This window comes from Tursiops truncatus, chromosome 3 (genome assembly GCF_011762595.2).
Source record: "Tursiops truncatus isolate mTurTru1 chromosome 3, mTurTru1.mat.Y, whole genome shotgun sequence".
Lineage (NCBI taxonomy): Eukaryota > Metazoa > Chordata > Mammalia > Artiodactyla > Delphinidae > Tursiops > Tursiops truncatus.
Window position 1 is genome coordinate 152,154,524 of NC_047036.1, and position 15,977 is coordinate 152,170,500.

The 15,977-nt window shown below is 58.4% G+C and overlaps 1 protein-coding gene across 5 annotated transcripts; it reads right to left on the minus strand.

Annotated features, from left to right (window-relative positions):
* Positions 1-179: 179 nt before the first annotated feature.
* On the minus strand, positions 180-15,977 carry PDLIM7 (PDZ and LIM domain 7). Of its 5 annotated transcripts, none has more exons than XM_033853634.2 (13): positions 15,862-15,977; positions 14,803-14,908; positions 10,909-11,060; positions 10,798-10,828; positions 9,786-9,802; positions 9,387-9,523; positions 9,189-9,225; positions 8,163-8,224; positions 7,779-8,016; positions 6,601-6,781; positions 890-1,010; positions 678-793; positions 180-522 (listed from the first exon to the last, which is right to left on the minus strand). In XM_033853634.2, exons 2-13 carry the CDS (start codon positions 14,896-14,898, stop codon positions 436-438), a joined length of 1,275 nt encoding a protein of 424 aa, XP_033709525.1. In that variant the 5' UTR covers positions 14,899-14,908; positions 15,862-15,977; the 3' UTR covers positions 180-435. The 5 variants fall into 5 exon arrangements, with proteins under 5 accessions (XP_033709525.1, XP_033709523.1, XP_073658945.1 ...); XM_033853632.2 differs by lacking the exon at positions 9,786-9,802 and adding an exon at positions 10,206-10,324; XM_073802844.1 differs by lacking the exons at positions 9,189-9,225; positions 9,786-9,802.

Consider the following 15,977-nt stretch of genomic DNA (forward strand, 5'->3'; position numbering starts at 1 on the left):
TCTGCGGGTGCTGGGCCCAGCACATTCGATTCCCCTTTGCCTCCTCCTGCTGACTGAGCGTCCTCCGTGTCCCCATCACAGGACCACCAGGACAGTAAGCCCTGGAAAACTTAATCTCCACCCTGCTACGTGCCTCAGATCCCACCTTTCTTGATGCGTAGGGGGAAGTGCACGCTGGACACAGCTGGATATAGGTTTATTGTGGCACTGGACGTGAAGAGGGGCCGGTGAGGCCAGCACCAGTGTGCGGAGGTGGTGGAGGGAGTGGGGGGAGGTGAAGCGGGTGGGCAGGGGCTCGGGGAACCGCAGGCTCAGGCCAAGAGTCGGGGTTGGGCAACTTTTGCTGGCCCTACCCAGAAATCTGGGGCGATGACTCCAGAACCAGCAACCCCTCCAGCTGGACAGGGCAGGGTGGCAGCAGTGGGTGGGAGGGGCTCACACGTGGGAGAAGGCGTGGCTCTTGCAAAGGGGCTTGTCCTTCTTGGAGTAGAAAGTCTTTCCTTCCAGGTTGATCTGACATATCTGGGAACAGCCAAGGTCCAGTTACATGGGGTTGGAGGTGGCAAGAGAGGCCCCTTCCCAACCTCTTCGGAATCCCAGAGGCAGGGGTGGGAGGGAGGCTGGTGAAGAACACAGGGCTCTGGGGGCGGGGCCTGAGTCGGAGGAGGGGCACTCACCGCGCACACGAAGCATGTATCGTGCCAGCTGAAGCCCAGCGCCTCCAGGAAGCGGTCCCCGGCATCGATCTTGAAGTCACAGCCTCGGCATTTTGTGCCAAACATCTTCTCATAGTCTGGAGACACACAGAGAGGAAGGGGCCCCTGGGTTCTCCCCTGCCGCGCCCCGCCCCCTCACCCAGCCCCGCCTCCTTGCCTGTTCCACCCGATACCTCGCTCGCAGTAGGGGGCCCCCTCCTCCATATAGAAGGCCCTATTCCGAATGGGTGTCTTGCAGGCCGCACAGGTGAAGCAATGCACGTGCCAGGTCATCTTCAGGGCGTGCATGATCTCCTGGGAGGAAGCGACAGTCACTTGGCAGCTCAGCACCCTCCTCTCCAGAGCCGGGGACACAGGAAAGCAGGCTTGGGTCCTCTTTCTTTCAGGGTAAATGTTACGTCTGCACACGCATTGCTGCTACTTTCTTTCTCCAACCCTGAGGTCTCCCCGTGGCTGTCCACCACGCCACGTCTAAAGCTCAGCTCCCCATCTCTGCACCCCATACCTCTCGCATTCCCACAGCTGTCTCCATCTCAGTTGATGGCAACTCCATCCACGTGGACCAAATTCCCTGCTTTCTCCCACACCTCACTTCAGGTCCACCAGGAAATCCTGCTGGGTCCACCTTCAAGATGCGTCCAGATTCTGAGCACTTCTCACAGCCTCCCTGATGTGAGATGTGAGCCTTGGGCACCTCTGACCTGGATGACTGCATGAAACTGGCTTCTGTGCTCCTCCTTCTGCCCTTACAGACTGATATCAACCTGTGCCAGGCCACATCCTTCTCTGCCCCAATTCCTGCCTAGTCCACATTTCTCTGAGCAAAAGCCAAAGCCCTGGGAAGGGCCCAGAGGCCAGCAAGTCTGGCCTCTCTCCCTCTGCTCTCCCCATATGGCCTCTCATCCCTGGTTGACACACCAGGCACACCGTCTTGGGGCTTCACACCAGCTGTCCCCTCTACCTGGACTGCTCTGCACCAGATACCTGCAAGGCCCACCCCTCACCTCCTTCAAGTTTCTGCTCAAAGGTCACCTTCTCCATGAGGCCCACTCTGACACCACCAGTTCATAGGCCAACCCGCCTTCCCAAAGCCACACTCCCAATAGCGCTTTCCTTTTTTCCATAACATACTACCAGGTAATTTACCTATTTTGTCATTGCTTATTGTCTGCTCCCCACCCCCCTCTTCTTCCTGATCCAGTGTAAGGTCCAGGAGGGCATGAAATACCAACTGTCCTGTTAGTAGGTATATCCCAACAGTGCCTGGTCCATGGGTATGCATCACAAGTGCTCGTGAGTTGAGTTAACCTGCTCCAATGGAGGCCTGCCAAAGCAGAGGCTGCTGGTGGGCTGAGCTCTCCCTGGGGCTGGGACCCCCGGGCCAACCAGGGCAGCAGCATTCCTATCCGGAGCAGGCAGAAGGCAATGTGGAGCCCGGAGGGGGGATCAGATCTTTGAGTTCAGCCAGACCTTAGCTGTGTGGCTTGCCCAACAGCTTTACCTTCTCTTTAAATTTGGCTCCTTCCCTTTTGAACTGAGAGCCTAATCCCAGCTTTGCAGGGGTGTTGTAAAGATGGTCCCACATCTAAAGCCAGGGGTCCCAGACCCAGTACCTGCCAAGGCCAGGTGGGGACTGTGCTGCGGGAGAGCACCTGTTCTCCCTGCGGGGGTGGTGCTGACCACTTCATTCAGGAACGCCTGGAAGGCTCAGGTGGAAATCTAGGTGTTAAAGTCAAATCCAGTTTTTCAATGTTGGCCATTAATTTAAAAATGAAGTGTGGACCAAGTAAGACAAGACATAAGCGTGGGAAGCACCTAACTCTCAGCTGGCCCGTGTGACCTCTATAAAATCTGTCACAGGAATTCCCTGGCAGTCCAGTGGTTAGGACTCCATGCTCTCACTGCTGAGGGCCCAGGTTCGATCCCTGGTCGGGGAACTAAAATCCCACAAGCTGTGTGGAGTGGCCAAAAAAAAAAAAAAAATTTGTCACATCTCACATATACCTCTCAACCACCCTGGCCAGAAAGTTACTGCCACCCCCATTTTAGTGAGGCCCAGAGAAAGTGACTTGCCCCAGGTCATACAGCCAATAGATGGTGGAAATGTGTTTTGAGCCCAAGTCTGGCTCGCTACAAAGCTGGCCCTTCCCACTGCCTGGTGTTGCCTCTTTGCAAGGAAAAGACAAAGGGTTGGGGGAAGGAACTTGGCTGTGAGCCCACAGAACAGGGTCTTGGCAGGAGCATGGGGAGCCCAGAGCTGGGCCCAGTGGGAACATGGGCAGGGAGGCAGGTCTCTGCCAGTATCCAGAAGAACCCGTGAGCCAGTGTTCCCTGTCTCATGACCAAAGCTTCCTAAATCTATCTGCCTCTCCCATCCCACCATGCTGACCCAGGGCCAGCAGCTCAGTTCTCCTCCTCTAGCTGTCTCCCTCTGCCCCAGGGAAGCTTGCCAGGCACACCTGACCTCAGAAGTCCCCAGCTCTGAACTTCTAACACGGCCCCTGCCCCCCTCTTCCGCCTCATCTCACACCCTCCCTGTGTGTTGCCTTGTGACACAGCTCTTCCCTCCTCTTGGAGCACTTTCCCCTGATCCTTCTCCAAGCTAATTCCTACTCATGTTTTAAGTTCAGCTTAGAGGCCACTTCCATCCACTCCTTCAAGTGTTAATTGACCACTTCCTATATATTGGGCACAGCATAATGTGTGAGCAAAACAGCCCTGGTCCCAACCCATGAAGTGCACCCTGCGGAAGAGATGGGACAACAGGACTGGAAGGTAGTGAGCAAACAGTGGGGAGCCTGGGCTGGTGGGGAGGGTGGGTATCAGGGAAAGTACCCCTGAGGAAGTGCTATTTGAGTCCCGGATGAGAAGAAATGAGGTAAAGAGAGTGCTAAAGAGTATTCCTAGCAGAGAACAGCCTGTGCAAAGGTCCTGTGGTGAAGGGAACAGCACACTGGCAAAATGGAGAAGCGCATGTGGCTGGAGCATAGAGTGAGGGGGGCTGGTGGTGAGTGGTGAGCCTTGAGAGCATAGTGTTCCAGAGGGTCCCCAGATCAGGGGACAGGTCCCCTCTAATGTGTCCCCTCCAACTCTGCTGAAGCAACCTGATTGTCCTGTGTTTCTCTCCCCACGCTCCACTCTGAGCTCCGAGAGCAGGCATAGTCCCAAGCACCAGGCACAGGGAGAGCCCAAAGCGCGTGGTAAATTGGGAAGGTTAGCTTTCTGCCCCATGCGAGGGTGAGGTAGGAGCTTCCTGGGGTCTGTCAGGCCCTGGAGTCCCTGCAAGAGGGGAAGCTGAGGGCCCTTGGGCCACACTGTGGAACCACTGGCCTGGGCTGGGGCAGGAGCAGGGCTTGCCACCTTACTCTGGGCTTACTCTAGGACCCAGGAGCCAGTCAGGCTCTGTGAGCCTTGCCTCCTCATCTGTGGCCTGGGTGATAACCCTGCCCACCCAAAACTGGGGCAGGGAGGGACAAGAGTGCCGTGCAACACAGGCAGGGCCATCAGCGAACAGCAGGGCCTTGATCTGTGGGAAACAAACCCAGATGCCAGCTTAAGAAAGGTCCTGGGATCCAACCCGTTCCGCTAGAACAGTCCAACAGGGTATGGCCTAGGCTGGTGGAGAAATTACTGTGATCTTGGGCAAAATTTCCTCAACTGTAAGATGAGAATAATCAAACTGACTTCGTAGTACGATTAGTTGGATGCCTACGCATAGTAAATTACCCACAACACAAGACTGTGATAATATCCTTTCTTCCCTTCCAGTCTACTGATGGAACCCCCATTTTTTGCTGGGCACATATCTATACCAGACTATATTTCTCAGCCTCCCTTGCAGCTCAGTGTGGTTATGCGATTGAGTTCTGGGCAATGGGATGGAAGCGGAAGGGTTGGGTGGCAGCATCTTCTAAAGATGGCTCCCAAAAGCCTTCTTCTCATTCCAACATCCTGCTGGTTGGAACGTGGAAATTTTGCCTGAAGCTCAAGCGGCATCTTGGACTACAAGTGGTAAGTAAGCCAATGTTGAGAATGTCCGAGAAACAAGATCCAGGAGCCTGGATCTGCCTACAAGTCCCAGATTGCCCACCTCTGGACTTTCTTAGGTAAGTAATAGCCGCCATTATTTTTTCTATCACTTGCGGTCAAGGTAATCGTCACTAACATGACCATCACTACAGAGCTCTCTAGCCACATCTGGAAGCTCTGCCTATGAATCCAGAAATGGGGAGAAGCGTGAACGGCAAGAAGAGCCCAAGCTGAAAGTCAGCAGTGCCTGGGGCTGCTCTGGCTCGGCCCTCATGCTCTGCAGCCTTGGGCAATTTCTGCCTCTCTCTGGACTTCAGTTTCCATACAGGTACAACTGAAACCCCCTCAACTTGTTACCCTGCCTGTTATGCTCCCCTTTCCTCAGGCTGCTGAGCCCCTGACACCCTCAGAGTCCCCTTCCTCTGTGTGAGCTCCTGGGGGCAGGGCCACGCCTGTCTCTTCACAAGGTGTCCCTAGCGTGGGGCATACTGCCCACACTCAGTAAAGAGAACGAATGGAAGAAGGTAGATAGTGCATCACTCTTAACCCATGACCTGTGCTGACTCAAGTCCCAAGCCCAGCTCTGGGTGGCAGCTAGGTTGCCCTGCCGGAGACCAGGCCAGGCTATGCTGCATATTTAGCCTCAGCGAGGAGAACAGGATTTTGAATCACAAGTTTTTGAGCCTAAATTTCTGGCTTTGCAAATCAATAGTCCTGTGTCCTTCAAGCCCATCAAGTCATCTTTCAGAGTTTCCGTTTTCATATGTACTAGGGGCGGCAGACACGGTGCATTAGCCTCCCAAAAGCCTGTCACAACTCCCTTCTCTTTTGCCTTTCTCCCTTACAGAGGACAGAAGCTAAAATACTGGATTTGCCAGCTTCCGCCATGGTCCAGGTGCTCACAGGATAACAATTCCAACAACTGAGATAAGGATTCAAGTTCCTGGTTTTTCTTCCAGAGTCAAAAGGCAAAACCTCATTAAAAGAAAGCATCTGCCCCAACCATGATACAATACACTTGAGGACAAAGATCTACATGCTAAGGGTTTCGGAACTTAAAAAGAGGAAAAGCCTAAAGGCATCCTTGAGCTGCTATTCCACCCCTGGAATTCTTGTGATTGAAGTAAATATTACTCCTTCTGTTTCAACCTCTGTAGTGGGGTTTTCTATTACCGAAGCTGAATGCAATCCCCACACAGCAGCCATCTCTTGTTTTGGCCTGACTAGCACTTACCTCCCTTCTTTGGGTAATGTCATCCTGGTTTTATTTTCAAGGAACCAGTCCTGTGGTTCAGGCAAGGCCACCAGACCCCACTCCAGGAGGGGGTGTCACCCAGGCCTGGCCAATTAGAGTCATGGGGCTTGGTTCAGAGATGGGTATCAGCACTGGGACTCTTTATACATCAACTGGCACAGAGATGCTCTCTTTCACTTTGTGGTGCTAACCTGGGGAGATGTAACCCTGGAGCCACTGTGGCACCATCTTTGCCGCTTTCTAGGAAAAAGCATGCTGGGAACTAAGCCAACAAAGATGAAACCAGAGGCAAGTAGTAGAAAGACTCCTGATGACCCCGGGATACGCATTCAGCTGGGCCTGAAGTTAGCACCCCTCAGCCTTTCTGATTATTTGCGCCAACACTCTCTTGCTTGAGCCCTTTTGAGTGGGATTTAGGTCATTTTTAAGAGGATCCTGATTAATGAAAAGTAAGGTCAATATAGCAGCCCGACTGTTAGGCTGGTAAGGTTCCAATAGGCTCCTGCAGGGAGAGCTCCCAGGCTCAGGAGTTGCTCAACAACACTCCTCAACACTCAAGGGTCAGACTTGCCTTCCCAGCCACCCACCAGCCCCACTCACGCCAGTGATCTTCTTCTTGCATTTGGCACAGCTGGGTGCATAGCGCACGTCATAGCAGGGCGGGCAGAAGATGGCGCCCTTTTCCTCGAAGAAGCCACCCTCTTCCAGGACCTTCCCACACTGACTGCACACAAACTCCTCGGGGTGGTATGCGTGGCCCAGCGCCACCAGGTAGCGGCCCCTGGCGGGAGGCAAGGGCAGTGAGCAGGAATGGATGCAAACGAAGTCGGGGTTCCTGGCTAGAACCCCATGGAGTTTACCCAAAACCTACTATGAAGCCTTGAAGGGAAAGTTAATTCTCTCCATCTCCAAATAGGGGAGAAACAGGCTTGGGAGGTGACTTGCCCAAGGTCACACAGCAAGAGAGACAAAGCTGCACTGTTTTGATGACAGGAGATGAGGGAGAGGGGCAGTGTTGGAAAAGGAGGAAGGTTACACTGGGTGAGAGCTGCTGATTTGGGCCTAATAAGTTGAACCCAGGGAATTGGTGCCCTGGGTGGGGGGGGCAGGACGCCTGGAGTGCCCGTGAGCCCTGAAGACCAGTGGGCACTTGAGCTGAGCCTGGTGCCCACCCTGTCCTGCTTGCCTGTTCCATCTGGCCTGGGGAGGGCCCTGCAGGTCCCAGAGAAATGGGGATGTCTGAAGGAGGGGGTGCTTCACAGAGCCTAAGAGCTGACAGGAATCTAGAGCAGTGCAGGGCCTGGGATGAGAACTACGAAGGCACACTGTCACACTGATTCTGGGGGGCTGTGTGACTCTGCTGGGCCCCGGGGAGCAGTGCAGAGAGGGAGGGACTTCAGAGGCTTAGCGGAGAGAGACCGAGTGAGCAGGAAGGAGAGAGGCAGAGGGACTGGGAAGGGGAGGCCCTTCCTTGCCCAGAGAGCAGCAAGTCTAGGGCTGCAGCTTGGCTGTGTCATTGGCACTTCCTCCATTTCACCAGGACAAATGCTGAACAGAGGCTAATGACGGGTGGGCTGCGGGTAAGGAGTGCGGGATTCAGAACCTGAGGAACCAGCCCAGGTCCCTACCCTCACTCCAATAGGGAACCGAATCCTCATCCTCCCGCAGGGGCGGCTGAGATGAGTGGGGAGATATATGGGGAGCAGAGATCAGAAAGACACCAGGGCTGGACTTGAGGTCAGGAAAGACCACGGTAGGAAAGGAACAGGGCCACCCACCGGATGACCTTGTGGCACTGGTGGCACACGGGAGTCTTGCCATTGCTGCCACCGCCGCCTCCAGGGCCCCCTCCAGAGGCAGCTTGCACAATGGAGGTGCGGTTCTGCATGGGCGTGGGTGTGGCTGGCTGGGTGTGCCGGGTCAGCACCGTGCTGGTCTTGTCCGGGGCGTAGCGCTCGGCGAATGCAGGGTCCACAGCCCAGGGCGGGCGGCTGGTGGGGCTGGGGGTGGTAGGGCCTGCCAAGGCCAGGAAAGTGACTCCAGGGGGGTGCCCAGGGACGCCACAGGACCGTGGGGAGACCCCAGGGCAGCTTGGAGGGGCCCACCCCCATGCCTCTGGAGGCTACCCACCCTTCCCCAGGCCCGAGCCCACTCTCTCTCACCAGGCCAGGGTTCCTGGGGTGTAGCTGAAGCTGGGGCTGGGGCTTCTGTCCTGGGCACCTGGCTGTAAGATCTGCCATTCAAGGCCCTGCACGGCTAAGGCTCCTGGCATGGCTCCACCCCCCAACCTTGGTCCTGCTGGCCCCATGGGAGATGTGTGGGTGCATGAGAGCTGCTGGGTTGGACTCCAGGTCCCACTGGGGTAGGGATGGGTAGGGCAGCTTCTCCTAGCCAGGTTCCAGCTGGCTGGTCTGTGGCACAGGGCTGGGAGGTGGAGCAAGGCTCTCACTTCTGGGGCAACTCTTGGGTCTCCTTCTGATGGCAAGGTCCCCTTTTCTGGGTACCCCCACCCACTGAGACCCAAACTGGCAGGGCCCATACTGGATCTTATCCATCTAACACCCCCTTACCCCAAATGCAAACCAAGCCTACAAAGATAGAAGACAGAGGCAGAAAAAGCAGGGCCGAGCATGTTTATTTTCATGCCTAAGCCAGCACAGACCTGGCAGACAGCAGTACCATAGGGCAAAGAGTGAAGACAGTGTCAGATGGAGCCGGGCCCTGTGCCAGGAGGGCAGCCGAGGCCAGGCCAGTAGGAGGCTCAGTCCAGGGGCAGGAAAGGGAGGGGTGAGGTAGGCAGAAGCTGGAGGCACCAAGGTGGGGGTGCCTGGGAGGAGGAACAGAAAGAGAGAGGCAGAGAGGGCAGCCAGCCGGCGAGGGCCAGGCTACGACTGCACGTTGAGCACGTGGGCAGAGCGCTGGTGGTGCCAGTCCCGGAGGCGGGTGTAGCGTGGGCTCTGCAGCTCCAGGACATACTTTTCCCTGAGGGGCAGAGAGAGAAGGAGGAGAAAGTGGAAGGAAGGAGAGATGGAAGGGAGGAAGGGAGGAAGGGAGGAAGGGAAGGAGGACTGAAGAAAGGAAGGAGAATGGAGAAGCCTGGCTAGGGATGGCCAGGAGCAGACACAGGATGGTGGGTGGAATGGGAGAGGCAGGAAGTGAGAAAGAGGGGCTGGAGCTCGTCCTGTTACCTTGATTTCTTCAGATGCTCCTCATCCGGGTCTTGCACTGAGAGGGCAGAGGCAGGCATTGACCAAGAGCAGACAGAAGGCCACCCCAGCCCTGAGCCCTGGCAGAGGGTCACGGGGTGCCGGAGCAGGCTCCAGCTAAGCCCAGGCCCGGGTTGGGGGCCAGGAAGAGAGTCTGCCCTGCCCTGGGATGGCACTTACTGAACTCGGTGCCCGTGAGGTGGGCGAGAATGCGGAAGGAACGGGACTGGCCTGTCCCAGGCCTCGGCCGCCAGTCCTCCGTGTCCTCCATCAGCCGCTGCTTGCTGGCATCTGGGACCAGCGGTCGGAGCGGCTGTCTGTGGGGAGGGTGTGGCTCAGAACCTCATGCTGGGGTGGGCAGTGGGGGCAGCCCCTCCCCAGATTTGGTACATGTGGGCTATGGTGATGGCAGAGTGGGGAAGGGCAAGGCCAGGGCCCTGCTGGGTGGGAGGTTGGATAGGTAAGTGAGAGGGGAGGAGGGCAATCAAGGTGAGAGTAGGGCAGCCAGGGTGGGGAGGGGCCACCACCCAGAGTGCCAAAAGGAAGAAAGAGAGGGACAGGCAGAGGGGGCTCACTGACTTGTCAGGGGTCTGCACCTGTGAAGGAAATAGACACATGGACAGATAAAGGGACAAAGAAATAGACAAGGGGAGGAAGAAAGACGGCATGGGGTCAGAATAGCTTGAGGCAAGGCTGCACTGAGCGTCTAGGGCTCAGACGGCCCGACACTAAACCCCAACCCCAGGCCACCAGCGAGGGGGCGCTGCCTCGTTCAGAGCCTCCAGGAGGACAGTGCCCAGGCAGCAGCCACACCCTCGGTGGGGCCCTGTGCCTGCAGTCCCCGCCCTGGCCGCCAGGGGTCGCTGCCGCACGGTTCCGGCCAGGCTGGGGCACAGCGCAGACTGAGCAGCAGCGGGCAGCGGGCGGGCGTGGGGTTGTGGACAGATGGCGTGGGCGGTGGGCGGGCAGGAGGGATGTGGGCGGGCAGGGTGGACGTACCCATTCTGCTGCGGGGCGCCGTCAGCGGGCTGGGGGGCCCCGAAGGGCCGGGCCGTCTTGTTGAGGGAGGCGCTGGGTGCAAAGGTGTACCGCGGGGGGTCCGCGGCTGGGGCCAGGGCCTGGGCGGAGACAGAGCGGGCAGGGCGGGCAGGGCGGGCAGGGGCGGGGACCTGGCTAGAGTGGGGTGCCCCCCTGGCGCGGAGAGGACTGCGGCGCTCCAGCCCCACCCCCACACATCTGGCCTGAGGCTACGGGGAAGGGGCGACTCGGGTTTCAAGGGTTTCAAGGGGCCCATTTGGGAGCGATGATCTCAGCCCACGCGGCCCGAGGGCTAGGGCGGACTAGTGCAGCTTGCAGCACAGGCCGGCGGGAGGCAGACAGGCAGACGGACAGACAGGCAGATACGCGTGGTACCCTGACCGTGCGGCAGCCCCCGGCCCAACTCCCAGTCCCCAGACTCCCCAGCTCTGGCCTCCACCCTCTACTCCCAGCCAGGGATGGGGGTACCAAGGCTGCACCAGGGAGGGCAGTTCAGCCCAGACGTCCAATCCCACCCCGCCTGCCACCCAGATGTCCCAAGCCCCTCACATACCTTCTGCGGTTTGCTCTGAGGCGGCTGGGCCCTAAAAGAGAAGGGAAAGGGGTGTTGATGGGCAGCCCCAATGGCATGCCCACCTGCCAGGCCTGCTCAGCGCCCGCATACCTGCTGAGACCCAGGCTGAGGCGCTCCCCACAGGCACGGATCTTGTTCTGGGCTTCGATGTGTGTGAGGCCCCCCGCATTCTCACCATCGATACTCAGCACCCAGTCGCCCACGGCCACGCCGGCCTGCGCAGCTTTACCTCCAGGAGTGAGCTATGGAGAGACAGAGGATCGTGGAGGCCCAAGGCTCTGCAGGCCAAACTCAGGCCAACAGCAGCCAACCCTGCCTTTCCTTAGCTGCCCCACGTGCAGAACCCAGAGGCCTCTTCATTCAACATATTTCTGGGCAGCTGCTGCATACTAAAGCCATCTGGAAGGGGGTGGGGCTCACCTGAGCCTCACCACCGCCCCAATCACCCTGCTTATTTATTCGTTCACCTCCAGGGACCCTCCTCACAGTCCAGAAACTGCTGACATCAACAAGCAGCCACCTTCAGGCTAAAACCCAAGCTTCTCAGCTCCAGCCGCAGCCTTTTGAGGCCCCTGCTGGCCTCTCGCCCAGGCCATTCCACCCACCAGACATGCCCTCTGGCTTGTGCGTGTGGCATGTACCTCCCTGAGCACTGTTGGGTGCTCTCATTGACCTCTTACATTCCTAGCACCCTGTCCTGGAGCCATCGTCAGGGATCTACTGGAACACTTCAAGCACCAGGAATAGGCCCCCTCACCTCTAGGTTCCCGGTGATCAGTGTGACTGAATGGGGTCCAAAATGTCAGCTGGGGCTTCATAGGTTGTAAATAAATATGGATGTCACCCCCAAGCCCTCAACTGCCACATCACCCTCTGCCCCCAATCCTTCAGGCTCTGAGTTGTGAATCCCTGGTTCCCATGGCAAATGAGAAGCAATACTAGGCTGGAAGGAATGGTCACCACCAACATGAGCTGAAACCATCAGGATGACTTCTGGGAAGTGGTGGGCTTTGGCGAAAGGAGAGTGGGATGGGCTGCCTATGGTGTGAGAGAGTCCAGCTATTTACGACGGCCTCAAATGCTGGAAGGAACCAGGATTTGGCCTTGAGATTGGGAGGAACCAACAGCAGTTTTAAGGCCCAGGGTGGGGTATTTGCCAGGGTCCAGATAGAGGTGACCCTGAAGAACCCCACTGGGCCCTCCCAGCCCTCTAGCCTAGTGGCAGCAACACAGGCAGGAGTGGCACTGCTGTTCATAAGTCTAAGCCCACAGGGCTGCCTGGCCATCTGGCAAGGGGCCTGGCATTGAGCAGGCTTGTGGGGAAGTGCTGGGAGGCAAATTCACAGTGAGATTTGAGGGGTACAGGCTGTCTGTGGCCCCATGAGGCTCATCAGGTAGGCTGATGCTCAGACTCAGTTGAGGCAGAGAGAGGAAATAAGGGGTTCCAGAGAGATGGCAGAGGGACCAGATGCAGAGACTAATGGCACTAGGGAAAGAAGGGAGAACTGGGTTTGATGGCTCTATTTCATGCTTGGGAAGTTAGAAGGGTAAGATAGCTGGGTGGCCCTTTCTTCACCTGCTAAATGGTAATAGCAGCTTACGCTTATTGAGTACCTAGTACTGCCACACACTGAATCCTTCAACAACCCTGTGGAGTAGAGTCTGGGAATATACCTATTTTACACATGGAAAAACAGAGAGGTTAAGTAACTTGCTTCAAGTTACCCAGCTAGCAACTCAAGAGGCAAGGCCAGGACCCTGACCCTAAGGCCCCACCCTACCAGGCCATCTCTGCTGAGAGCTGGGGCCCAACTCAGAGGTCAGCCCTCTGGCTTGAAAGACCCCCTGACCTCCTAGCTGGGGTTAGGGCTTGGATCCCCTACTTACCTCTAGTCCAATCCAACCCCTTATAATGGGCATGGGGAAGTGACGCCCTTGCAAGGAAGTGACTTACTCAAGGTCGTGGTGAGTCAGTAGACGGGAAACCTGGTCTGGCCACTCCCTACCCACACTGGCTGGCTCCTGGGAGGTGTGGGCTAAGCCTGAGGTGGGGGTCTCAGGTTGAGCAGGAGCAGTTGGCTCCCAGAGAGGAGATGGGGAGCTGGGGACTACTTCCTTCTCTCGAGTGAGGAGGATAGGAAGCACAGGAGGGATAGGGGAGTGATCAGAAAGGTGGAGACAGAAGCAGAATGGGGGGGGCCGGGGGGGTGGGGTGTGTCTGGAGAGAGAAGCAAGAGGGCCCAAGGGACCAAGGAGGGGAAAAGCCAGGGGGCTGGACACTGCATGGAGTAGCGGGTGAGTCAGCCTGAGGGCTCCACTGAGCAGCCCAACCCCCAAGTCCCAGACATTACCTCATCTCCCAGGCCCGGGCCTACAGCCAGCCCTAGCCCCTCCCTGCCCCACTCCATGCTGGGGTCAGGGGAGAGAAAGGGTGCCAGCCCAGCTCAGAAAAGACCACCCCACACACCCACCCACCAGGGCCTAGGTCCAAATCCAGGGATGGGCTCGGCTAGTGGCCCCACCCACATGCTGGGGCTGCTGACAAGGAAGCCTGGGCTCAGACTGCCCCCAACAGGCCACATCTGAAAGTCCACCCCTTAGGCTACTTTGTTGCCCATCCTCACCAATGAAGAAACTGAGGCTCAGAGGTCAGCCAAGGCCCCAGCCACACTGGCCAGCACTTTCCCAGGGAGGGGAGTATAGGGTAGGTTTCCAGGGCTGGCAAGGCTTGAGAACTGGGTGTGGGATAGGTGTATGTGGTAGGGACACCACTGCCCTTGGCTACCTTGCTGGTAGGGCAGCTTCCAGGGAACCCTGTGGAAGGGTCCCTGGGAACAGTGACTGCCTGCCTGCCCTGGCCACCAAGCCCAACTCTGACAGACTGCCTTGGGGCCCCCTCTAGCTGGGCCCTCTGGCCCCCTCCAGGCTGTGCTTGCCCTGGGCTTTCTGCCAATAGCTGCCTGCCCACCAGGAGCCTGGGTGGGCCTCTCTGGACAAGCGGATATGGTGACAGGAAGTCCCCACCCCCTCCTGACCCCCAGGCCACAGTCAGAGACACCAACCCAAGGGCTGGCCTCGTGCTCTCAGTGCAAGCAGTTTGTTCTATGTCCCACAACTGACCCCACAGCTGGAGCCACAGCCTGGTGGTGATCAGCTGAGGGGCCCACTCATGCGGTTCAGGGGTCCAGGCCTAGGCCAGCTTTTTTCCAGCTCTGCAGACTCCAGCCACCAGTTGGCCATCCCAGCATGGGACTGCATTCTTGGGCTTATAAGGCAATCCCCCTGCCATAGGGAGGAGCCAGCCCTCAGCTCCACCCCCACCAGAACAGGCTCTTGGGAGCTGAAGTCACAGCCCTAGAGCCCGGTCCTAACCCCTGCTTGGGGTCAAAGGCCACTGCATCCTGAATGGGACCAGTGGCTGGGATAAAGGTCCTCACATAGGCTGGGGAGAGGCAACCCACCCACCCACAAAAACTACAGGCCATCCCTGTGCCTGAATTCCAATCCCTGCTTTGCCATGGAATCGCTGAAGGAGCCCCTTCACCTCTCCAAGTTATCTCAACTGGATAAACAGGATGACAGTTGCTATTCCTTGGGTGGCAATGAGGATGGAGTGAGATCCTGCAGTCAGAGTGCCCTGCCTGGGGTCCAGCTCCAAGCATTGCTCCCTGAAGCAGCTTAGGCCCTTCCTGGAGACCTGAGGCTCCCCTCCTCCAGAAATGGCATCTCCCTGAGCCTCGAAGGTGGCCCCAGGAGCTTCGTGGACTGGCATCAGGTACAGTGCAGTGCTGTGGAAGTGTGGGAGCTCCTTTCCTAGTATCTGCCTAGTTGGCAGTCCTTGTGGCAGGAGCCCACATCTCTGGACCTGGACACCTCCTGGCCTACTGGCCTCAGCTCACTCCTGCTCAGACGCCTCCCATCACTCACTGGAGATCTGAGCACCCAAAGATTCCTGAAGGAGCCCCTGCCTCAACCTAGGCTCACCCGGGAGATGGAGAGGGGCACATTGAAGTCCTTGCCCCCCTGCAGCCGGAAGCCCCAAGGTGCTGGCCCCTCTAGCACCACCTTGAAGGAATCCATGGTGCCGCTCCTGAGAGGAGAGAAAAGGTGAGTGATGCATAGTGGGTGCACAGGCAGGCCCATCACAGGACACCAGCCTCGGACTAGTGCCAGGCAGGCACGGGCAGACGCTGAGCACACCCAGGGGGAGGGTAGGCGGGCACCTTGTTAGGTTTGGCTGGGCTACTAGCTGGCAGACCTCACTTTAGAAAGACAGGGGCAACCCCCCTTCCCTAAGGAACTGGGAGGGTGAGGGGAGCCCGCATCCAGTCTTGAGGTTCCTCTCATCCAGGAGTGGATCGCAGGGCTAATTTGGCACGGCCTCCTCCCAAGCCAACCTTGAGCCTCGGACTGGACGGCAAGGCCAGTCCGGGGCCGGCGCTCCTCTCCCCCGCCCCCAGGTCCCGGCAGGCAGGCCTCGACTGGAGCCTGCTCGGACTATATAAGGCATGTAAGCTGACACTGTGCGGAGAGCCAGCGGAGGGAGCACACAGGGGCTTCGGACGCGAGGGGGAGGGGTGGGGAGGGAGGCGGCTGGAGCGGGTCCTAGCCATTCCAGGCCCAGTCGAAGCTGCTGGGAGCCAGGGCGGGACCCCTGGGCGCTGGGGGGGACTGCGCGGGGGCGCGGCCCCTGCGGAGGCTGGTGGGGGCTGGGACTCCAAAGCGTGGCCAGGAAGGGGATTCATCGTGGAGCTCAGTGGGGGTGGTGCCTCCCACACAGGCCTGCTACCATCCAGACGTGACTCAGTTTCTCCCGCCCGGGCCCCATGCACTGGCCGAGTCCGGGGAGTAGGGAGCGGCGCAGGCGCCAATCAGCCCCGCCGCAGCCGGCTTTGCCGCAGGAAGGCGGGGGCGGGGGTAGGGGCTCCGGCCCACCGGAGGAAGCGCAGAGCTGGCTAAGACCCCCAGTACCCTCTGTGGTCCCCAGTAGGCCTCTGCTACCCGCCTGGTCCTGCCCGAGACGCCCCGCGCTGTCTCATGTACCTGCCCGGCCCCGCCGGGGCGCTGCTCGCCGGCGATCTCCAAAGAGCAGCGTTGGGATCCGCCGCCCGAGTTCTGACCCCGCCCCCGTGGCCGTCGTCCGCTTTGAGCCCGCGTAA